At 56.2% G+C, this 24487-nt stretch overlaps 1 protein-coding gene across 2 annotated transcripts in view; it reads right to left on the reverse strand.

Moving 5' to 3' along the window:
- The window catches only part of AP2A2 (adaptor related protein complex 2 subunit alpha 2), a 74133-nt gene extending 54139 nt beyond the window's left edge, over nucleotides 1-19994 (reverse strand). For both annotated transcript variants that reach the window (XM_066252404.1, XM_066252403.1), the window contains exon 1: nucleotides 19775-19994. In XM_066252404.1, coding sequence (XP_066108501.1) covers nucleotides 19775-19841 — 67 coding nt within the window. In that variant the 5' untranslated portion in view covers nucleotides 19842-19994. The remainder of the gene's footprint in view (nucleotides 1-19774) is intronic.
- Nucleotides 19995-24487: the final 4493 nt, after the last annotated feature.

Here is a 24487-nt window from a genome sequence, read left to right on the forward strand (position 1 = left end):
CCCCTTGCTCAAGCCAGCAACCATGGGGTCATGTCTGTAATCCCACGCTCAAGTTGGCAACCCTGCACTCAAGCTGGTAAGCCCACACTCAAGTCAGTGAGCGACTTCAGGGTTTCAAATTGGGGTCCCAGGTTGACACTCTAAACACGGCACAACCACCTGGTTAGGCTATAATTAACATCTTACCCTTAAAACAATCTAGTTTGGACCCTGGCCAGTTGGTTCAGTGGTAGAGGGTCAACCTGGCATGTGGATGTCCTGGGCTTGATTTCTGATCAAGGCACACCAGAAAAGCCACCGTCTGCTTCTCCCCCCTCCCCCTTCTCTCTCTCTTTCCCCCTTCCACAGCCAGGGCTCAACTGATTCGAGCACATTGGCCATGGGCACTGAGGATAGCTCCATGGAGCCTCTGTCTCAGGAGCTGATAATAGCTCAGTTGCAAGCATGGCCCCAGATGGGCAGAGCATCAGCCCTAGACAGGGCTTGCTGGGTGGATCCCGACTGGGGCACATGGCAGAAGTCTATCTCCCCTCCTCTCACTTGGAAAAGGAGGGGGGGAGGGAAATAAAGAAAAGAAAATCTAGTTTGGGTTAATATAAACTTAACTCTAATTAAGAGATAAATTTTGCTCCTACATAACTGTTCCCTCCCCCCTCCTTTGTGCTATTATTGCCACACAAATCACATCCTTATATGTTCTATGCTCATCAGTATAGTTTTACTTAAACTCTATTAAAACTAACTTAAATTATTGTTTTATGCTGGGGTTTTTTTTAGGTCAGATAGGAGACAAAGTGACAACAATATGCTTCTCCTGTCCTTTGTATTTACCAAGGCAGCCGTCCCCCCACTACCCTATCCCCTCCCCCGCTCTTACCCCCCACTGCTCTACTCCCCCTGCTCTTACCCCCCACTGCTCTATCCTCCCTGCTCTATCCCCCACTGCTCTATCCCCCCTGCTCTATCCCCCACTGCTCTATCCCCCCTGCTCTATCGCCCCACTGCTCTATCCCCCCTGCTCTATCCCCCCCTCTTACCCCCCACTGCTCTATCCCCCCTGCTCTATTCCCCCTACTGCTCTATCCCCCTTGCTCTATCCCCCCCCGCTCTTACCCCTCACTGCTCTATCCCCCCTGCTCTATCCCCCCTGCTCTATCCCCCACTGCTCTATCCCCCCTGCTCTATTCCCCCCACTGCTCTATCCCCCCTGCTCTATCCCCCTGCTCTATCCCCCTGCTCTATCCCCCTGCTCTATTCCCCCCTGCTCTATCCCCCCACTGCTCTATCCCCCCTGCTCTATCCCCCCTGTGCTATTCCCCCACTGCTCTATCCCCCCTGCTCTATCCCCCCTGCTCTATCCCCACTGCTCTATTCCCCCCACTGCTCTACTCCCCCTGCTCTTACCCCCCACTGCTCTACTCCCCCCTGCTCTATTCCCCCCCCCCGCTCTTATCCCTCACTGCTCTATCCCCCCCTGCTCTATCCCCCACTGCTCTATCCCCCCCTGCTCTATCCCCCCTGCTCTATCCCCCTCTGCTCTAATCCCTCACTGCTCTATCCCCCCCGCTCTATCCCCCTCTGCTCTATCCCCCCTGCTCTATCCCCCACTGCTCTATCCCCCCTGCTCTATCCCCCACTGCTCTATTCCCCCCTGCTCTATCCCCCCTGCTCTATTCCCCCTGCTCTATCCCCTCACTGCTCTATTTTGGTTTTGTTTTTTTTTTCTTTTAACAATATCCGTTGGTTGGTATTCTCTGTTTAGTGAATTATCATTCCCATGTTTTCCTTCAATTCTTTTTTTTTTTTTTTTTTTTTACAGAGACAGAGAGAGGGATAGATAGGGACAAACTGGAATGGAGAGAGATGAGAAGCATCAATCATTAGTTTTGTTTTGTTTTGTTTTGTTTTGTTTTTACAGAGTCAGAGAGAGGGATAGACCGGGACAGACAGAAAGGAACGGAGAAATGAGAAGCATCAATCATTAGTTTTTCGTTGCACATTGCAACACCTTAGTTGTTCATTGACTGCTTTCTCATATGTGCCTTGACCACAGGCCTTCAGCAGACCAAGTAACCCCTTGCTGGAGCCAGAGACCTTGGGTCCAAGCTGGTGAGCTTTGCTCAAGCCAGATGAGCCCACGCTCAAGCTGGCATCCTCGGGGTCTTGAACCTGGGTTCTTGGCATCCCAGTCCGACTGTCTATCCACTGTGCAATCACATGGTCAGGCAATCATTAGTTTTTCGTTGCGACACCTTAGTTGTTCGTTGATGGCTTTCTCATATGTGCCTTGACCGCGGGTCTTCAGCAGACCAAGTAACCCCTTGCTCAAGCCAGCAACCTTGGGTCCAAGCTGGTGAGCTTTTGCTCAAACCAGATGAACCCATGCTCAAGCTGGCAACCTTGGAGTCTCAAACCTGGGTCCTCCGCATCCCAGTCCGACGCTCTATCTACTGCGCCACCACCTGGTCAGGCTCTTTCAACTCTTTACATGTGGTATCTTTTAGTTCTCGAGGGCATATTTACAACAACCAATTCCTTGTCTCCTAAGTTTAACATCGGGACCCTTGCAAAGAAAGTTTTTACTACTTTTTTTTCCCCGTGTATAAAGCACATTTTCCTGTTACTTTGTACAGCTCCTCATTTCTAATGGGAAACTGGGTAAGTTTGATAATATAACGTAGCAACTCTGGAAACCAAATGCTCCCTACCAAGGGACTTCTGCTGCTGTCCGCTTAGTGACCTTCCTGAGCTATCTCTGTGGAGCCTTCCTGTCTGCAGCTCCTAAGGTCCTGCTCCGTCAGCTGAGCACTCGGTGAGGACTGGTCAGGGACTGCCTTTCCCGCCCTGAGTACTGCAAGGAGCCCTGTGTGCGCTGGACACGCCTCCAGCACGCAGACCGTTACGCTGCCCCTCCGCCTTCGCGTCTCCACCGGGGGCACGGCTGCTGGTCCCTCAGTCACCGCAGACCGTGGAGGAGAATGAGAAGAGGTCGAGTATGCGGTCAGCCGTTTTCCTTGAATAAATCCAACCTTTGGATCGTCTCAACCTTTGGTTAATTTCCAGAGCTCTGAGTTGATCTGACCACTGGTACCAGCGTCCACATTGCTCGGGCTGAACTTACAGCAACCCTCCCACCACCATTCCGCCTAAAGGGCATTTCTGCGACAAGTTCAAAACCGCCGAGAACAGAGAGGACGTGACCATTCGTGCCGCCTGTCGAGCCTGATGTCTAACCCTCCAAAACCAGCCTTCCCCTCCCATCCCACGGCCTCGATTCAGACCTCGCCCTCTCCACTAGAGAGAGCAAGCAACCTCGCCCTAACTGGCTTTCCTGCCGCTGGGCCTCGTCTAAAATCCATCCTCTGCATTCAGGGTGACTATTCATTCTACCAACACAAAGTAAGCTGCACGGTGCCGCTGTCCTGTTTAAAATACGGCAATGGTCCACATTCTACAGAGGGGGTCCCACGATCTGGTTTTGCCTTACCACCTTCTACGGCCACATGCCACCACCCACCAGGAACCACCCACACCTCCGTGACAGTCACACCACCCCTTCAGAGAGGACTTCTGTGGACACCCGGCCTAACTAGCTGCTCTGTGCTCCCCCCTTTCCTGGGCCATCCCCCGACACCTGCCAGCTGAGCACGACCTGACCTGACCATTGCCCCTGTAGCATCGAGCTGCCCACCTCCCCCACGCTGACCACCGTTTCCACTCTTCCCCCCCTCACAGCACCCACCACTCTGCCCGGCCAGGGCCTGAGCTGCTCCAAGGCCCAGGACCACGTATCATGACCCTAGTGTTCAATATGCAAGGAAAAAAAGTCTTTATAATGCTCTACATGAGGCCCCCACACTGGTCTCTCCTGCCCTCTGACCTCACCTCCTACTGCCTTCCTCCCGGTCACCCCACTGCAGCCGTGGGGCCTCCTGCTGTCTCCTCCACCTACTGTTTTCTCCCCCCTAAGAAGGCCTGTCCAGAACGCCCTCCACCTAACACCTGTGAGGCCAACGCCTTCCGGTCTGCGGCTGTTCCCTTCACAGCAGGCCCACTCCTGGTCACCCCACCTGAAGCTGGAAACCCCCAGCCCCACAGGCCCCAACGCCTTCCCCCCTCACTCCTCTCTCCTGTACCTATTGTCTACCATGCACTACCACTTTCTTGTGCTGTCTGTCTCCAACCACAGCAGGTAAGCTCCAGGTGAGCAGGCCGCCTGTCCTGTCCCGCTCACTGCTGTGGCCCCAGGACCCGGACAGTGAGGAACGAGTGAGGAACAAGCATACCGGGAATGCTCGGTAAAGCAGCACACGGCTGGTACTCACAATGGCCCAAAGCTGCCCCGAGGGCCTCGATGCCGTGGAGCTGAGAGACAGCTGGCATCTGCTGGACACTGGGACCTCCGCCTGGCATCGGGGTCCTCCCTCCCGCCACCCCCCGTCGGGGCGTCACCACCCTCCTGCAAGTGAGTGCTCCACTCTCACTGTCTCCACTGCACCGACACCTCTCATCTAGACGTAGTGCCGGCCCCGTCCACCCAGCCTCTCTAACTACCTCCCAGAGAAGCCAGGTGATGCTTCAGGCAGAACAACACTTGTCGCTTGCTGTTCGCCTGACTTTCTCCGGCAGCTTCCTCGACGGCACCAAGAGCAGCGCTGACCAGCTGCCAGGGCCTGACTGCCCGGGGCCTGGCCGCCCTGGCCTCTGCCCAGCACCTGGCTCCATCTCTGCCCCACTCCCTCCCCACCCCGAGCTCCAGGGACACTCGCTGGTCCTCCCTGCCCTGAAGCAGAGCCAGCTCTGGCCACCCCGAGCCCCGCCCCTCGGAAGGCGGGTCCAGCTTCCACGTCCCTCCTTCAGAGAGGCCTTCTGTGGACACCCTATGCCCCGCCCCTCGGAAGGCGGGTCCAGCTTCCACGTCCCTCCTTCAGAGAGGCCTTCTGTGGACACCCTATGTACCTGCGGTAACGACATAACTAGTCTCCCTTTTATCCCCCAAGACGAAGTACATATTCTAAAACAATCTTTCTAGTTTTAGAAGCTGGAGTTCAGGGTTTAAAGTCACTCTTTGGGCCCTGGCTGGTTGGCTCAGCGGTAGAGCATCGGTCTGGCGTGCGGAAGTCCCGGGTTCGATTCCCGGCCAGGGCACACAGGAGAAGCACCCATCTGCTTCTCCACCCCTCCCCCTCTCCTTCCTCTCTGTCTCTCTCTTCCCCTCCCGCAGCCAAGGCTCCATTGGAGCAAAAAGATGGCCCGGGCGCTGGGGATGGCTCCTTGGCCTCTGCCCCAAGCGCTAGAGTGGCTCTGGTCGCGGCAGAGCATCACCCCCTGGTGGGCAGAGCATCGCCCCTGGTGGGCGTGCCGGGTGGATCCCAGTCGGGCGCATGCGGGAGTCTGTCTGACTGTCTCTCCCCGTTTCCAGCTTCAGAAAAATACAAACAAACAAAAAAAAGTCACTCCTTGGAAATGTAAATACACAAACTCCTCTAGACAGACTCATTACCAGTAACAGTGGTGATCAACACTGGCTGAACCACCAGAAGTCTCTCTTCACTGTATTCCGTGGCCGACAAGAAACTGCTCACCGACACAGATGGCGTCTACGGGACAGACCCTGCCAGACGCTTCTCCCTGTCGCTTTGACTTCGGGGTCTCAGAGCACTGTAAACTGAGCCCGGAAGAAACAGGCGTGCACAAATACAGCCTGTGCTGTTCTGCACAAGAGAGAGCAAGGCCCTCCCTGCCGACCTGCTTCAGGTGAGAACCAGGGTAAATGCCAAAGTCACAGGGAAAACAAGCTCTCTGGTGAGAACTGCCTGCCCAAGTCAGAGTCAACAATAAAAGGTATTATTACTTCATTTATTTATTTATTTATTTATTTTTTGTATTTTTCTGAAGCTGGAAACGGGGAGACAGTCAGACAGACTCCCGCATGCGCCCGACCGGGATCCACCCGGCACGCCCACCAGTGGCAACGCTCTGCCCACCAGGGGGCGATGCTCTGCCCCTCCCGGGCGTCGCTCTGCCACAACCAGAGCCACTCTAGCGTCTGGGGCAGAGGCCAAGGAGCCATCCCCAGCGCCCGGGCCATCTTTGCTCCAATGGAGCCTTGGCTGCGGGAGGGGAAGAGAGAGAGAGAGAGGAAGGAGGGGGCAGGGGTGGAGAAGCAGATGGGCACTTCTCCTGTGTGCCCTGACCGGGAATCGAACCCGGGTCCCCCGCACGCCAGGCCGACGCTCTACCGCTGAGCCAACCGGCCAGGGCTTATTACTTCATTTAAAAAAGTAAAAGGACTAAAAGTTAAATTAGTTTGGGCCCTGGCCGGGCAGCTCAGTGGGTAGAGTACTGCCCCCAATGCACCAAGGTTGCGGGCTCCATCCCTGGTCACGGCACACATGAGAAGCAGCAACGAACACATAAGTACGTGGAGCAACAGTCAGTATTTCTCTCTCTCTCCCTCCCTCCCTCCCTCCCTCCCTCCCCCCCTATCTCTAGAAAATCAATCGATATATTTGTTAAATCTTGTTAAGGCCTGTGGTGGCAAAGCGGCTAGAGCGTCAATGTGAAGCGCTGAGGTTGCCGGTTCGAAACCCCGGGCTCGCCCAGTCAAGGCACAGGCAACAAGCAAGCAGTGAACAACCAAAGTGAAGCAACTATGCTTCTCGTTCTCCCCCCAACTCTCTGTAAAATTGATAAATAACATCTTTTTTTAAATCTTTTTAAAAGTTAAATTATTCTTTCCCAAGGCCTTCTCTCAAATCAGTGATTAATCCAAAGCACAAATAATGACCACATGGTCATGAAGTTCCCGTGTGTGAATATATGTGTGTGTGTATCTATATAATACATAAAATTAGTCAAAACTTATTTAAAAGGAGAAGACTACATCAGAAATGTGGACACTGGAAAAAGATGGTCACGTGACCACTGACTCAGCCTCACAGAGCAACCGGCACCCAGCTGTGGGCGGGCGAGTGGGCAGGCAGACGGACGGGCAGGCAGGAAGGAGGCGGGCGGGTCAGTGAACACAAACCCTCTGGGACGGAGAACCGAAGAGGCTCAGGAACAGAAGTGCCCGGTGCCTGCGGGGTGGACGTCAGGAGCATGGACTGGAAGTCCATGTAAGGAGCAGCAGGCCAGGCCACCAGACCCTGCAGCCAAGCAGCCTACCCCACCCCAACCCCAGCAGAAGACAAAGGGTTCCCCTCTGGAGAAGCAGGAACATGGAAGTTCCAAGCCTGGTGACACTAGCATGTTGGAGCAAGGGACACTCTGAGAACGCACACTCAGGGACGCCGCACCGAATGGTGGACACGCCCCCAGGCTCACAACACCCAGAGAAGGTGAGAGAAAATTATCAGAAAAACAAGACCGTCTTCCCAAACCCAAAGGGCATGAGCTTCCGCCCACTGCCACACCTGGGCACAGTATCCTAAGACTTCAGGCCACTAGGAACGAAGAGAGAGCCATGCCTTCAAAACGAAGGAGGAGTTACTTCCAGCCTATGCTTCTACCCAAGCCAACTTCTCAACTGAGCATGAAGGTAAGGCCCTGGCCGGGCAGCTGGCTGGGGCCTCGTCCCCATACGCCAAGGTTGCAGGTTCGATTCCCAATTGGGGAACATACAAGACTCAACCAGTGAATGCATAAATAAGTGGAACAACAAATCGATATCTCTCTCTCTCTCTCTCTCTCTCTCCCCCTCACCCCTAAAAATACAGTATGAAATTAAAAAATACATTTTTTCAAAACTGCAAAATCTCAAAACAACTTTACCTTCTACACACTCCAGCTGCACAAAAGACAGGCCCCCCCCAAGCTGAGTGCAAACAAGCACAGGCCCAGAGCAGACATCTGTCTCCAAAGAAAAGGACCACCAGAGACGACACCCTCAGGATGTGTGACAGAAGTCCCAGGCCTGTCCAGTGACACAGAAGTACCCACTCCAGGAAAACATCCTCTGGGGCTGGGAGACAGACTGCCTGCCCTGTCCTGTCACATTGGTCCCTTACAGTCCTGTCCCGAAGACTGGGGCCCAGGAGAAACAGGTACACTAAGAAGTAATACAGCAGCCTGACCAGGGGGTGGTGCAATGCAGGCCTCAGCCTGAGGCCCGAGGTGTGAAACCCTGAGGTCGCTGGCTCAGGGCAGGCTCACCAGCTTCAGCCTAGGATCACAGACCTGGCCCCAATGTTGCCGGTTTGAGCCCAAAGGTTGCTGGCCTGAAGCCCAAAGATCACTGGCTTAAAGCCCAAGGTGGCTGGCTTGAGCCCAAGGTCGTCACCGGCTTGAGCCAGGGGGTCACTGGTTCAGCTTGAGCACCAGTCAATGCAATTTTGAATTAATAAGTAATCGCATTTTTTAAGTAACTAAAAAAAAATGGCTATAAAATGAAAATAAATGACTCTGAAGTTTACGAATGGAATGAAGAAGTGTGCTTTATAATTAACTACTGAAACAACATTCTTGACTAAATTTTTTAAAACATTTGATTAAGAATAAGACTAGGCCCTGGCCAGTGGTTCAGTGGATAGAGCATCGGCCCAGAGAGTGGAAGTTCCAGGTTCCATCCCCGGTCAGGGCACACATTTATTCTCTCCCCCTTCTCTCCATCTTCCCCTCCGCAGCTCAACTGGTTTGAGAGTGGCCCTGGGTGCTAAGGATAACTCGGTTGGTCAGAGCACTGGCCTTAGGCACTAAAAATTAGCTCAGTAGTCGAGTATCAGCCCCAGACAGGGGTTGACAGATGCCAGTTGGGGTGCATGCAGGAGTCTGTCTCTTTCTTTCCCCTCCTCTCACTTAAAAGAAAAAAAATTTAAGACAGGAGATATCCTGGGTCCTGCAAGTAGGCCCAATCTAATTAGATGAGCCCTTCACCACAGATAACACTCTGCTTGGAGGCAGGAGAAGGGGCTGATGAAGTCAGAGATCCGAATCTTGAAAGGACTGGCGGGAGGGGCCTCCGGGAAAGCCTGAAAAGGAATGTGGGCAGGCCCGCCCTGGAGCGAGACCGCAGCTCTGCCAGCTCTGCGGCAGGGAGTGCAGGCGCAGGGAGCGGGGGCCGCAGCCCCAGGCCCCAGGGGCTGAGTGGAGGCAGCTCGGCCCCAAGTGTCCAGAGGGACCTGGTGAGACTCCAGGTAGGGCCTCTGCTGAGCCAGGTTTTGCGAGCTTCCAATCTGCACAACACAGGAGTGCTGGTTTGTTCCTTACAGGGGTACAGAGAGCCACACCCTCTGCTCTCAGCAATCACCAGCTTCCTTCTTTCCTCTTCACAACAGAACTCCTCAGAGAGTTGTTAGGAAGGTGTCCCAATCCTTCTCCCTGAACCCACCACACCAGGCTCACCAGCTCAACCCTCCCCACAGCCCACCCGCCGGTCCCTCCTCCCGGGCAGGGCAGGCCCAGCACTGGAGCTCAGGCAGACCTGGAGGCAGGCAGTCCCAATGGGCTCTACCACAGTTAGGCAGCCATGGGGCCCCGGGCTCCTGTGCCTCGGTTTCCCCACCCATAACAAGGAGAATCACAGAACTAACGTCCAGTATTCCCACGCAGATCGGAAGCGCATGTGAACTCATGCTGGGAGCACACCCACTCACACAGGAAACCTATGCAGGTGAGACCACCTTTAACAACCTGCACTCACGCCTACGCTGACCTGACCTCCTGTCTCTGGGCTTCACAAACTAGCTACAAACCAGGCCCTACACTTTCACCTCCAGCCCAGACCTCTCCTCTGAATGCCACTCATGGATATCTAACTAAGGATTTACCCTCCCACCTGAAGCAATTAAAAACCTGGACATGCCTGGCCTGAGCTGGGGTGGCGCAGTAGGTAGGGTGTCGACCTGGAACGCTGAGGTGGCCGGTTCAAAACCCCGGGCTTGCCTGGTCAAGGCCCGTATGGGAGTTGATGCTTCCTGCTCCTCCCCCCTTCTCTCTGTCTGTCTCTCTTTCTCTCTCTCTCTCTCTGTCTTCTCTCTATAAAATGAATAAATTAAATCTAAAAAAAAAACCTGGACGTGCCTGGCCAGCGGCGGTGCAGTGGATAAAGTGTCGACCTGGAACGCTGAGGTTGCCAGTTGGAAACCCTGGGCTTGCCCAGTCAAGGCACATACAAAAGCAATCAATGAACTAAAGTGAAGCAACTATGAGTTGATACATCTCACTCCAACCCCCTCCTCCTCTCTCCGTAAAATCAATAAATAAAATCTGGTCCCTTCTTATAAGGACCAAACAATTTCATCCCAGACCAAGGCTCAAGAATATTTAAAGAAATACAAAAATACTCAGGACTGACAAGATAAAATTCATGATGCCCAATATTCAATAAAAGAAAATTACCAGGCAATGTGAAGAAACAGGATTAATACAAACCATAATAAGTAGGAAAAAATCAATCAACAGGAATAGGACCAGAAATGACCCAGATGACAGAATCAGGAGAGAAGAACAGTAAAGTCACTATGACATATTCCACATGCTCATGGAGACAGATGACAAGCCTGTTCAGAGACACAGAGAACAGGCCCTGGCCAGTTGGCTCAGTGGTAGAGTGTCAGCCTGGCGTGCGGGGGCCCCGGGTTCAATTCCCGGCCAGGGCACACAGGAGAAGTGCCCATCTGCTTCTCCATCTCTCCCCCTCTCCTTCCTCTCTGTCTCTCTCTTCCCCTCCCGCAGCCAAAGCTCCATTGGAGCAGAGTTGGCCCGGGCGCTGAGGATGGCTCTGTGGCCTCTGCCTCAGGCGCTAGAATGGCTCTGGTCGCAACAGAGCAACACCCCAGATGGGCAGAGCATCACCCCCTGGTGGGCATGCCAGGTGGATCCCGGTTGGGCACATGCGGGAGTCTGTCTGACTGCCTCCCCGTTCCCAGCTTCAGAAAAATACCAAAAAAAAACCCAAAAAAACTGGCCAGCCTGACCAGACGGTGGCGCAGTGGATAGAGCGTCGGACTGGGATGCAGAGGACCCAGGTTCGAGACCCCGAGGTTGCCAGCTTGAGCGCGGGCTCATCTGGTTTGAGCAAAAGCTCACCAGCTTGGACCCAAGGTCACTGGCTCAAGCAAGGGGTTACTTAGTCTGCTGAAGGCCCGCGGTCAAGGCACATATGAGAAAGCAATCAATGAACAACTAAGGTGTCGCAACGCACAATGAAAAACTAATGATGGCCTGACCTGTGGTGGTGCAATGGATAAAGCGTTGACCTGGAAATGCTGAGGTCACCGGTTCGAAACCCTGGGCTTGCCTGGTCAAGGCACATATGGGAGTTGATGCTTCCAGCTTCTCCCCCCTTCTCTCTCTCTGTCTCTCTCTCCCTCTCTGTCTCTCTGTCTCTCTCTGCCCCCCTCTCCTCTCTAAAAATGAATAAATAAAATAAAATAAAAAAATTTAAAAAAAAAAAAAAAAAGATTTGTCTGCGAGCCAGATGCAGCCATCAAAAGAGCCATATCTGGCTCGCGAGGCACAGGTCCCGACCCCTGCTCTAGAACCTGCGGCCCACACTCAGTCCTGGGTGATGGCGGCCCCACCGTGCTCCTCTCTGCGACACTGCTCAAGTAAAACGCAGAGAAGGCAGGCAAGGGCGAGTGCCACGTGGGTCCCGGGGGCCGTGGCAGCACGCTGGGAGAGGCTGGGCCTCCTGTCCCTTTCTGGCACGTGCACCTCTGTCCCCAAACTCCGCGTCCTCTTCCCTACTCAGCCTCCACGGGGAACAGGCTGCCTCCTGCTGGCACGCTGCTCCTCTCTGCCTCCCGCCCAGAGCCCAGAGCCGTTCTATCTCAGCCTCAGCCCACCACAGGAGCACCGACCTGAACCCCAGCACCCAGAAAGTCTTCTCAGTGCAACATCATGCTGCTTTTCACAGCATTTCAACCACGTCAGCTTTCACACCCAAGTCGGAAAGGTCTGAAAGAAGGCCAATACCAGACCAGCAAGTACAGTTTTGTCAGCCACGTCTCAGACACCCCGTGACCGGTTTCCCATGAGTAGCACCCCATTTATCTTGTGGAGCTGGGAAGGTTAGTGAACTTTCCGCATGCTACAGAGGTCATCAACTTTGATGCTCCCACTTCTAGGGACCTCAGTGACCTTCAGTCGGGCAGACTGTGCAGACCAGTGGGGGGCAGGACCAGAGGGGCCGCGCCTCTGCACCCCGTGTCCATGTCATCACACTGGGTGGGGTGGGGAGGGGGACCAAATGCACGTCCACAGAAGAAGAACGCAGATGAGGCCACCCACAGACAGACGGGAGCACTCCACAGACAGACAGGAGCAGTCCACAGACGGGAGCACTCCACAGAACAGACCAGAGCACTCCACAGACAGACGGGAGCAGTCCACAGAACAGACGGGAGCACTCCACAGCCGGGAGCACTCCACAGACAGACAGGAGCACTCCACAGACGGGAGCACTCCACAGAACAGACGGGAGCACTCCACAGAACAGACCAGAGCACTCCACAGACAGATGGGAGCAGTCCACAGAACAGACCAGAGCACTCCACAGAACAGACGGGAGCACTCCACAGAACAGACCAGAGCACTCCACAGACAGACGGGAGCAGTCCACAGAACAGACGGGAGCACTCCACAGCCGGGAGCACTCCACAGACAGACAGGAGCACTCCACAGACGGGAGCACTCCACAGAACAGACGGGAGCACTCCACAGAACAGACCAGAGCACTCCACAGACAGACGGGAGCACTCCACAGACAGACGAGAGCACTCCACAGAACAGACCAGAGCACTCCACAGACGGGAGCACTCCACAGAACAGACGGGAGCACTCCACAGAACAGACCGGAGCACTCCACAGACAGACGGGAGCACTCCACAGAACAGACCAGAGCACTCCACAGACAGACAGGAGCACTCCACAGAACAGACCAGAGCACTCCACAGACAGACAGGAGCACTCCACAGAACAGACCGGAGCACTCCACAGACAGACGGGAGCACTCCACAGAACAGACCAGAGCACTCCACAGACAGACGGGAGCACTCCACAGACAGATCGGAGCACTCCACAGAACAGACCAGAGCACTCCACAGCCGGGAGCACTCCACAGACAGACAGGAGCACTCCACAGACGGGAGCACTCCACAGAACAGACGGGAGCACTCCACAGAACAGACCAGAGCACTCCACAGACAGACGGGAGCACTCCACAGACAGACGAGAGCACTCCACAGAACAGACCAGAGCACTCCACAGACGGGAGCACTCCACAGAACAGACGGGAGCACTCCACAGAACAGACGGGAGCACTCCACAGAACAGACGGGAGCACTCCACAGAACAGACCAGAGCACTCCACAGACAGACGGGAGCACTCCACAGACAGACGGGAGCACTCCACAGACAGATCGGAGCACTCCACAGAACAGACCAGAGCACTCCACAGCCGGGAGCACTCCACAGAACAGACCGGAGCACTCCACAGACAGACGGGAGCACTCCACAGACGGGAGCACTCCACAGAACAGACCAGAGCACTCCACAGACAGACGGGAGCACTCCACAGACAGACGGGAGCACTCCACAATCCGGCGGAACCACCTTCCCATAGGTCCACCTGCCCTGTGTGCCTCTCCTGTCCCCTCTGCCCGCCTCCAAACCAGGGAGCCCTTTGGGGCCAGGGTCTACCTGACGTCCAGAGTCCCGAATGCTCAGTCAGGGCGAATGCATGTGTCTGAGCTCCTCAGGGGGCCACTTCTCTGAACCCCACCAGTAGGTCCCATGACAGGCCAGGTGCATCCCAGATCCGAAACCTAGGGCCCAGTTTTGTCCCAGGATTCAGAGGTGCTCAAGGTGCAACAGCCACTACCCGTCAGCCCCCACCACCGCGTCCCGAACACCCGCCCGGCCGGGGAGGCCACACAGAGCTCAGGGCAGCGCCGAGACAGTGTTTTGGCCAAACAACTTCAACAGAGACTTACAAAGAAAGAAATTCAGTTTTCGGAGCCGTCTAAGTTTTGAAATTTGAGCTAAGGGAGAGGACAGCCTCATCCCAGAACCTACGAAAACGAAAACTGGCAGTTAAGATCCTGAGGAGCGGGGACCCCTCGCACTCACACTCGGGAGCTGACTCCAAGTCACACTCCCCGGTCACGTTGGCGCAAAACCCCCACAGATCTTCCCCCGGGGTCTGACTCTGTTGTTTGGCAGTTTAAGAGCCAAGGAAATGCCCTTTAATCCCAGAAAGACGGCCTTTGCTCTAACTCTGCAATTACAAAATCCTGACTTATTATTGCCCCCCCCCAAAAAAAAAACCAGAATGAAAATCATGTTAGGAGGAGAGGAAAGCAGTAGTCTAGGTGTCCGGCAGGAGAACACAGTTATCACCCGGGACCTGTCTGCTTGTCACAGAGAGGGAGCGCCTTCGCCGGAGCCAGACGGACCCGGGAGGAACACACGTATCACCCAGGACCTGTCTGCTTGTCACAGAGAGGGAGCGCCTTCGCTGGAGCCAGAGGGACCCGGGAGGAACACGGGGATAGTTCCTAGAAGCCGCAACCACCAGCCTTGGCAGAGAAATTCAACCTGGACCAAACCCTTCCTTCCTCCTCTGCCTGCTGGCCCGTCCCTCCCTGCACCCTCTGTCACATACTTCCTTAATCAGCTTCTCAGAAACACAGATTATGCATGAAAGTGCAGCAGAAAACATGCCAGAAGAGCATTCTTTTTCAAAAGTCAGCATTTTTAAACTGTACAGTCAAGACTAAAATGAGCCTTCGGTTTTTAGGGTTTGTTGGGGTTTTTTACTTGAAAACGTTGCAGCGCAGACTTAACCTCGGATGCTGATCCAGATTCTCGCTCAGGAAAATCAAGTCCTGGCTTTAATTTTCACACTGACGTTTAAGCTGAATTTCAAGTTGCGTGTCCAGTTTCTCCGTGTCCAGTTTCTGACTCATGAGAAATGGGTTTTATGAAGAAATAACATTTTTCTCAACTTTAGTCATGCTAAAACATCACGCCGAGTGTTGCCAAATCTCAGCAGAGCGGACAGACGGCAAAGGGGCCGAGTTTTGTGGGGAGCACAGGGATGACTCTCGACCTGTTTCACAGAAGCAACCGAAGCAAAATCACGTCCCTTCTCCAAGAACCGGGAACTCTGGGTTTCTGCCACAGGGCTAATTACATCTGTCCACTTGTTTCCCTTCCCCAGCCCCGAGGGACTCGGTCAACGCCTCCGAGCGGGAGGGCGGTGCCCTGTCTGCATCAGGGCAGCCCTGCCCACCACCCAGCTGGCAGGGATACAGGCAGATTTCCGCCCCACGGGCAGGGCGCCCAGGATGGTCTCCCAAGAATAGCGACCCTTCAACTCTTCCCCTTTGACGGCAGTCCTGCGATTCTGCGGGCAATTCTGAGTCTGACATTTTCAGCAGCATTTCATCATTTCAGCGATATTCTAACTACACTGTGTTGCCATGTCAAGAGCAACACATCAAGACACGCATTAATTTATAGCGGTGCACCTTGGCACCACACGGGTCTGAGCTGCGCTGGGCCACGGACGGACGAATTTTTCTCAGTGCGCACCAGGTTCCACATCCACCACGCAGAATCCAGGGACGTGGAGAGCGGACTATACAATGACCTGTGCCATTATTTTTTCTTTATTTATTTCTTGAGAGAGACAGGAAGATAGAGAGATGAGAAGCATCAACTAGTCATTGCATCACTTTAGTTGTTCATTGCTTCTCATTCGAGTCTTGGGGGGGGGGGGGCTAGGGTCCTGGCAGTGAGCCCCTGCTCAAGCCAGTGACCCCGCACTCAAGCTGGTGAGCCTGCACTCAAGCCGGAGACCTCAGGACTTTGAACCTGGGACTTTAGCGTCCCAGGTCGATGCTCCATCCACTGTGCCACTGCTGGTCAGGCTGCACCATTTTATATAAGGGACTTGAGCACCCACGGATTTTGGTACCCATGGGGGTCCTGCAACCAGGTCCCTGCAGATGCTGAGATATAGCTAAGTTTCTGGGGAATCAAAACTTACATTCAGATTTTCAACTGCAGGGAGGTCAGCTTCCCTACCCCCAGCATTTTTCAAGAATCAACAGCACATGACTCTCCTTCACCAATAATAATACTTCACATGTGCAGAAGCAAACAAAAGTTCCAAAATAACTGAAAAAATATCAAATAACCACTCTTTCCCCAATTCAAGCAGTTCTTTTGTTTTCTTTGAGACAGCTTGACTAGCAGGTTGGTCGCAGGGACCTCGAGGGCACGGTGCTGAGTGAGAAAATCCACCTCAGCAGGACAGACACACACGCCCCACTCACACAGCACCCTGGGGATGGGATGGAGGGATGAGGGCAGAATGAGGGGCTGGGGGGGGTGTCTGGCTACACAGGATCACACAGGGGGCTCTGTGGTGATGTAACAGCTCTGTCTCAGTGGACTGGGGCTTACAGGAAGCTACCAGTGACAACAGCACACGTACCTACACACACACCTCGGTGCAGCGACAGTGGTGGAGTGTGACTATGTCCAGCAGACTGTACCCCTGCCGGCTTCCTGGGGCTGAAACTGTCCTGTTGGTGAGATGTCCACCTTAGGGGGGGAGAGAGTGAAGGGACCTCCCTGTCCATGTCTTTGCAACATCCTATGAATCTAGACTTGCTTCAAAATAAAGATCTGTTTACAGAACTAGGACTAAATAAAAGGAGCACAGGTTTTGAATACCCGTTTAGAGAGAGAGAAAGAGGGAGAGGGAGTTCACTAACGCCCTCACTGAAGTCACATTAGCGGAATTCAGTGGCACCGGGCTGAAGTTGGTCGGAAAGGACCGAGTTAACTTCGAGGCCCCGGACTGGTTCGCCGCCTGTGCCACGGGAGCTCGTCACTGCTGCCCATGCCCAGAGGTGCCCTGTGCCCCGCCAGCCGGCCGGAAGCCGAGGACGACCTGAAGTACGCACAGGTCAGGGCAGCTCTCCACAGTCTTCAAGGGGGACCCTGACGAGACCAGTTCAGAAAGACAGAAGGAAGTTGTGGTTTTAGAGCCGAAACAGATCTCAGTGACACTTCAGTTCAACGTCCACCCCGTCATTTGAGAAAACTAAGGCTCAGTCCCTTGCTGCCAGCTCAGTGCCCGCTCCTCAGAGCCTGGCCACGTCCATTACCCTCACAGGAAAGCAGGAAGGCCCCAGCATCAGGCAGAGTCGAGGGGAAAGGAGACAGGGACCCTCTCCCTGCCACACAGGAGTCCAGCGCAGACCAGCTCTGGCCGGGGTTCGCTTTCCACTCCCATCTCCAGCCACCCACGGACGCTGTGGAGATGTTAATCCCCTGCTGACCCTGCAGCCCTCGGCCCTCCGCCTGCCCCTGAGACACAATCGGCCTAAGTCACCCCGTTGGTGACATCTGCTCTGCCTCACTCGTCCCTCCGTCTACGGGGCCTACGTCCCGTGCCGGGAGCTGTGCGAGCAGACAGACGCGGTCCACCTGCGGAGCCCAGGGGCTGCGCGCCACCGCTCTGAGGGTGCCGAGTGACCGGAGACGCCCAGACAGCGGGGTCAGGAACAGGGACCCGGCCCCGGCCCCCACCAGGGACCAGGGACCCCTTCTTATATAAGCTCCTTCGGGAGGAGAGAGTGTCTTATCGCCGGGTCTACACTAGTGGCTCTCTCCCAGAGCAACTTTGCCCCGCAGGGCAATGTCTGGCCGGAGACGTTTTCTGGCTGTCACACCTGAGGCATCTGGGGCAGAGGCTGGGAAGCTGCTCACTACAGCCCAGCTCCACACAGCAGCCGGGCAGCCGGGATGTCAACCCGGCAGCAGCGGAGAAAGTCTGGTCCACAGTCAGCTGAGGAGCCCTTGCGTGCCCTCCCCAGGTGCAGGGCACCCTCTCCAGGGGTCCCCAAACTTTTTACACAGGGGGCCAGTTCACTGTCCCTCAGACCGTTGGAGGGCCGCCACATACAGTGCTCCTCTCACTGACCACCAGTGAAAGAGGTGCCCCTTCAGGAGGTGCGGCAGGGGCCGGATAAATGGCCTCAGGGGGCCACATGCGGCCCACGGGCCGTAGTTTGGGGACGCCTGCTCTAGTCACACGCAGACCTCAGTCACACATGGCACAGGTCTGTGGCCGATGAGCTCTGGGAGCAAGTGGGTGGCCATCCCAACTCCCTGCCCGATGCAATTTTCTCCCAAAATGAAGGATATCTGTCACTGCTAATTTAAGGCTGCTAAGCCTTTGCCCTAGGGTCCCCTGAAGTAGTAGTGCGCGCGCGCACGCGCACACACACACACACCCTCAGCTTTACAAGATGCATTAGGATGATGACTATTATTGTCTTGGAAATTACTTTCCATAGCAAAGAGAGAGGGTACTGCCCTACTTGCAGAAGCTTCGAGGCTGTGTTTCCACACCAATTTCTGGCAGCGTAAAGGGGCGAGGGGGACAGAGGACCTGAACCTTCCACAGCCTGGGTCCTCCACCCCAGTCTAAGGCAATGAGGTGACCAACATTCTTCAAAATATACATTAAACCTAAGGTAATAAATAAATAAGTGAAACCACAGTCAACAAGGTGGTGGGTAATAAAACACACCAGACAGAAACTGGCTTTGTGTTTATTTTTTCAAGTAAATCAAAGGAGCATTCTCTGAACACCAACAAGGATGTCTGCGCACCAAAGCCAAAGTTACTAGGGACAGACGGCAGCCACCGCCCCTGGAGGCCTGTCCCGCCTTTGGGGTTTGGCCACTCTAAGGGGGCTCACGCACTCCTGCATGGCCCTGACTGGAGGCAGCAGGCAGAGACGTCTCCCCAAAGCCACCCCACTCGCCAGCCCACTGCCCCCCAGTCTGCTGTGGGAACTCCCTGGGGAGTGAGTCATTTCCATCGGGAGTAATAAGCCCGGGAATCCCGGGTCACAAAGCTGCTCCCCTCCTCCCCCTGCAAGACACAGACTTCGCTGTCCCCACTCCCCGAGTGAAAACCCACGCTGTTTTGGAAACGGCTGGGTTAAATGCTCCATTGCTAGAAAGACTGGACGCTTGCGGTGACATCATGCGAGGGAGGGGCGTCTTCGCAGGAAGCCCCTCGGTGGTGCCACGGCCAGGTCCTCACCTGGCTCCCCGAACCCGCACCCCGTACCCCAGTCCGAGCCCTCAACCCTGCATCCCCAATGCCCCGCCCCCGCACCTGTGCCCCCCGAACCCCCGCCCTCTAGGTCCGCACCCCCGGACCCGAACCCCCGCCCTCTAGGTCCGCACCCCCGGACCCGAACCCCCGCCCTCTAGGTCCGCACCCCCGGACCCCGAACCCCCGCTAAGTCCGCACCCCCCCATCCCAGCTCGGATCCCCGGACCCGAACCCCGCACCTCGAAGCCCGGACCCCTGCCCTCTTGGTCCGCACCCCCAGACACCCACCCTCTCGGTCCGCACCCCCGGACCCGCACCCCCGGATCCCCGCCCTCTCGGTCCGCACCCCCGGATCCCCGCCCTCTCGGTCCGCACCCCCGGACCCGCACCCCCGGATCCCCGCCCTCTCGGTCCGCACCCCCGGATCCCCGCCCTCTCGGTCCGCACCCCCGGACCCGCACCCCCGGACACCCACCCTCTCGGTCCGCACCCTCGGACCCGCACTCTCGGACCCTCGCCCTCTCGGTCCGCACCCCCGGACCCGCACCCCCGGATCCCCGCCCTCTCGGTCCGCACCCCCGGACCCGCACCCCCGGATCCCCGCCCTCTCGGTCCGCACCCCGGACCCGCACCCCCGGACCCCAGCCCCCCGCAGGCCGGCTCCGCCGCCGCGGCCACTCACAGTTGCGGATGTCGGAGATGAAGACCGCCAGGCCCCGCATCCCGTCGCCCTTGGACACGGCCGGCATCTTCGGGCCCCGGGGAGCGGCCTGAGCTGACAGGCCCGAGGGAGCAGCGGGCAGCGGGCAGCGGGCAGCGGGCAGCGGGCAGCGGGAGGAGCCGCTCAGCCCAGGCACCTCAGGCTCGCAGCGCCGCTTTCAGGGCGCCGCCGCGCGCGCGCGCACGCACGCACGCACGCTAGCACCCGCAGGCACGCGCACGCTCGCTCGCGCGGCCGCCGCACGGGGGCGAGCACGTTGAAGGCCGTCGTGTAATGATGACAAGCGCCGAGGCGCCCCCTGCAGGCCGACGCCGCGGGTGGGGGCGCGGGGGCGAGGCCGGGGCCGGGCGCGGGGCCGGCTCCGTTCTGTGAGCCACAGGTTCGGTTCCCCGGCTCCCCGTGACGCTGCCCAGCCCAGGTGCTGCGCCAACTTGCTGCCCGCCTTGAAAGGCCAGGTATGTGTGCAAGTGCTCTGAAATCCTGATGCACGTAGCAGACCCAGCCCTACCTAAAGGGAAAGGACTGCTCACCCCACCCTCGGACAGCACCAGGTGGCCTCAGGGCCCAGTTCACAATCGGATTCCTCAATGTCCAACCAGGACCTTTTGCCACTACTGCCACCACGGGCCTCTGCACCCCAGGGCGGTGGAGGCAGAGGGCAGCCCACACCACACTGCGCGGCAGGGGACTTGACCGGCATGGACACCCAGGGAGTCTGCCCTGGGGAGCGCTCCTTTGTGAAGCCCGAAGGCTTTCAAGAGGAATCTCCCTTCTTCATCAGGAGATATCTGGGCCCTGCACCTGGAAGTGGCCCAAACCCACCAGTGAGAGCTCTATCCCACCCTGGCTTACTTCCTCAATTCCCGTTGAGGGATCACGCCTGGGTGAACCATGGCCAGGAGAAGAAAAGGGCAGGCCCCTCCCACGGTCCAGGCACCCCGCCCACGCTCTGGGCCTGCAGGACCCCTAAGGGGAAACCTGAATCTGTGCAAACCCAGCTCCTCGTGAGACAGCAATTTCACCACCTTCTAAGAGGAGCTGGCCACTGGAGGGCTTCCTGGAGGAGGGGAGATCCCCAGGCCCTGCATCCCCCACAGTAGGAGGTAATAATACCGGGTACTCAACAAGCAGACCCCCACCCACCCCAGCAGCCAGGGGTCCACAAGGAGCATGGACAGAGTGCCCAAGCCAGTCTGAGGTGGAGGGCTTCTTGGAGGAGGGTCTTGGGGCTGGACAGGCATCCACCATCAACCTCCTCTCAGTGGTAACTCTGGGCATGCCAAGGCTTCTGGGAAGGGTGTGTGTGTGTGTGTGTGTGTGTGTGTTTGTGTGGGATCCACAGGGCATGAAGAGACACACAGTGGCCATAAGGAGGCTTCATACCTCCAGTCGGCACTTGCAAGCCTTTTAGATCACTTATTACCATCCAGCTTCAGGCCTGAGTCCTCGGGGCCCTCCCAGACCACAGTCACTGCTACAGGAGACACAGGCCACCACCTTCCTGACTCTGCAGAGCTTGGAAACAGTTCCATTCCTTAAATTGTGTAAACTGGACATCTGTTGTATTTTAGCCACTTCTCGTCACAGCAGGTTGCCAAGAGCAGAGGTGGAGCTGAAATCTCTTTCCACCAAGGGGTGAGGGCCCCACGGATGCATGCTGGACACTTACATTGAGAAGGAGGGAGTGGAGACCGCAGAGCCCAGAGCCTGCAGTGTGGCCAAGCGGTCCGGAAGCATCCCAGCAGGGTTAACCAGCTGCGTTTGGGCTCCTACCAAGACCTGAGCCTCTCCTTCCTCCCATAAACTATGAAATGGGTTTCAGACAGTGACCCTTCCAGAAAATTGGGGTCATGGCATGGCATGGCTAGAGGCCCTGCGTATCCATGCCTGGTCAGGCACAGAGAGATGGCAAGTCCCTGGCACCCAAGGGCTACCTGTGGTCACCAGGAATGACATGCTTGGAGAAGGCCCAGTCTCTGGAGATGGAGAACAATCCAGCCACGGACCACGTGCAGCAGGAGGAATTCAAGAATTCTGTAAGGGGGACTGGATGCTTCAAGTGAAGCTGGACTTGAAGAAGGAGAATGAAGAGCTCAGGTCCCTAACTGCTCATCCAGTGGTGGCAGGAGCTGCCTGTAACTGCAAATGTCATCTGGCAGCCACAGAACTGAGCCCAAAGCCACACACAGCTGGATTCAATTGTTGCGAAATAGCCACAGAAGTGGAACCTGTGGCTTCCCCACGTCTTACGAGAAAGCTGGCGTGATGGTGTGGCATGTGTGGGGCCCAGGGAACAGCAATGCCATAAATGAGGTCGCTTGGGGGGTCCCCAAGGGAAGACCCTCCAACCTCTACTTCCCAAAAGGCCTCCACCTGCCTCCCCTCATTGGATGAAGTTGTCCCCATAGTTGAAGACCCCGTAAGTGACATCCCATGAAGGAATTACTTTGTAAGAGAAAAACGCATTTGCTCGCAAAGCCGCCTGGCCAGCCCCATCCTTTGAGACCTGGGACAGTCAGGTCCCAACAAAAAAAGTCTCACCCAGATGGGGAAGGTCGATCCCCAGTGACTGCAGGAAGTGGAGTTAACGTCCTAGCAGAGTGTGCTTGGGACAAAGTCCTCAGGCAGCCGGCCACCTGGGTCAGCTGAGCCAGCTTGAGCTGTTGTTGACTGCTCGGAGGCTCGAGTCAGGGTGGCCCGGGTTAAGACAGGGCTGAGATGCCAGAAATTCCTGGATAGAATGCGGAGAAAGAAACGCAAGAGCCATACGGTCTCCCAGAGACCGGAGTCCGCAACACAGGGGTTGGCAAGGCGGACTGCTCTGAGCGTGCGTGAGGACCTGGCTCGGAGTCTCCTCAGCTCAGCTCGCGGGCAGCTGCCTCCCTTCTCTCTGCTCACATCTCTCTGCTCCAATGTCCCCTTTAAAGACACGCCCTACCCCGGTATGAAATCATCTCAATTCAATCTGCAATTACCCTTTTCCAAATAAGGCCACATTCTGAGGTGCCAGTGGGAGGTGGGAGGTAGAAACTTCAACTTGTAAACTCTTAGGGGATACATACAATTAATTATTCAGCCCCTCGTGGATGATGATGTGAGCCCATCTGGGAACAGGAGTCTGAGCGCATGCCCCCTTTCCATCGGGAGGAAGAACGGGGTTCCATTTCCCACCGTGAGGGCAGGCGCCACTCCCTCCACCATGCCAGCCCTCAGGCCAGCTGTGTTGACGCAGTGGTGGCTGGGGGCTCTGTTTCAGTCTGCCAACCTTGGTCCTAATGAGTACCTATCACCGCACCCAGGGATACCGTGTCATGGAAGTCTCTGGGGCTCTACGGTCTCTGAGGCATGTCGGGACGATCCCCATCCTGTCCTGTGGCTTGTCATCAGCCCAGCGTGTGGAAGTACTGGGTTCGATACCCGGTCAGGGCACACAGGAAAAGCACCCATCTGCTTCTCCACCTCTCCCTTCCCCTCTCTCCCCCTCCCCCTTTCTCTTCCTCTCCTGCAGCTATGGCTCAATTGAAGCAAGTTGGCCTCGAGTGCTGAGGATGTCTCCATGGCCCCTGCCTCAGGCACTAAGAAGAGCTCAGTTGCTGAGCAATGGAGCAACGCCCTAGATAGGCAGAGCATCGCCCCTAGTGAGCTTGCTGGGTATTCCCGATCCCGGTCAGGACACATGCAATAGTCTCGCTCTGCCTCCCCTCCTGTCACTGAATAACAATAAATAAATAAGTAAATAAATAAAAAGACCACTTCGCATCCACCTGCCCCGGGGTTGAAAGGGCTTAGCTAGCGCCCTGTCAGTCATCAGTAAACCTCCACAGAACCGTGCGTTTGATGACACCACCTGGAGGAGAGGCTGAGGAGGCAGCTGTGGAAGTCCTGCTGCCCTTCAGGAAGCAGCCCAGTGAGGTGCCCTGTGCACCCCCAGAACAGAGACTGGGACCGACAGTCTCCCTAGCCTACCTGCTGACAAAGACACCCCTGGACCTTCAAGGTCAGGCCAGCCGTGAGGGCAGCCGTCCAGCAGGCCATCAACAAACGGGCCTGGCGGTTTGGGGTGTGTCCCGGCAAGGCGCTCCTATCGCAGGCCAGGCCGACATCCACAGGACGCAACTCCGCCCTCCGAGGGCCCGCCAGGGTGAGCCAACCGCACGCCTGTCTGTCGTTCTGAGATTAGCCTGAGAAAGACCGCTTTCGGAGAGAAGACACACCTAAAAATATTGGTTCCAGCCCCATTGTAGCACCATTGCAGTAGAAGTTTTCTGAGGCTGCCGCCATAATGACCACAAACTGGTGGCTTAGAAACAATAAAAATTAGCCTTGGCTGTTTGGCTCAGTGGTAGAGCATCAGCCTGGCATGTGGAAGTCCAGGGTTGGATTCCTGGGCAGGACACACAGGGGAGCGCCCGCCTGCTTCTGCTTCTCTCTCCTCCCCCTCTCCCTTCTCTCTCTCTCCCTTCTCTCTCCTCCCCCTCTCCCTTCTCTCTCTCTCTCTCTCTCTCTCTCTCTCCACCTCCCACAGCCAGGGCTCCATTGGTTCGAGCACATCGGCCCTGGCCACTGAGAATGGCCCCAGATGGGCCGAGCACCGGCCCCAGACAGGGGTTGCCGGGTGGATCCCGGTCGGGATGCATGCGAGAGTCTCGTCTCTCTATCTCCCTCCTCTCACTT

The sequence above is a fragment of the Saccopteryx bilineata genome, chromosome 1 (assembly GCF_036850765.1).
Source record: "Saccopteryx bilineata isolate mSacBil1 chromosome 1, mSacBil1_pri_phased_curated, whole genome shotgun sequence".
Lineage (NCBI taxonomy): Eukaryota > Metazoa > Chordata > Mammalia > Chiroptera > Emballonuridae > Saccopteryx > Saccopteryx bilineata.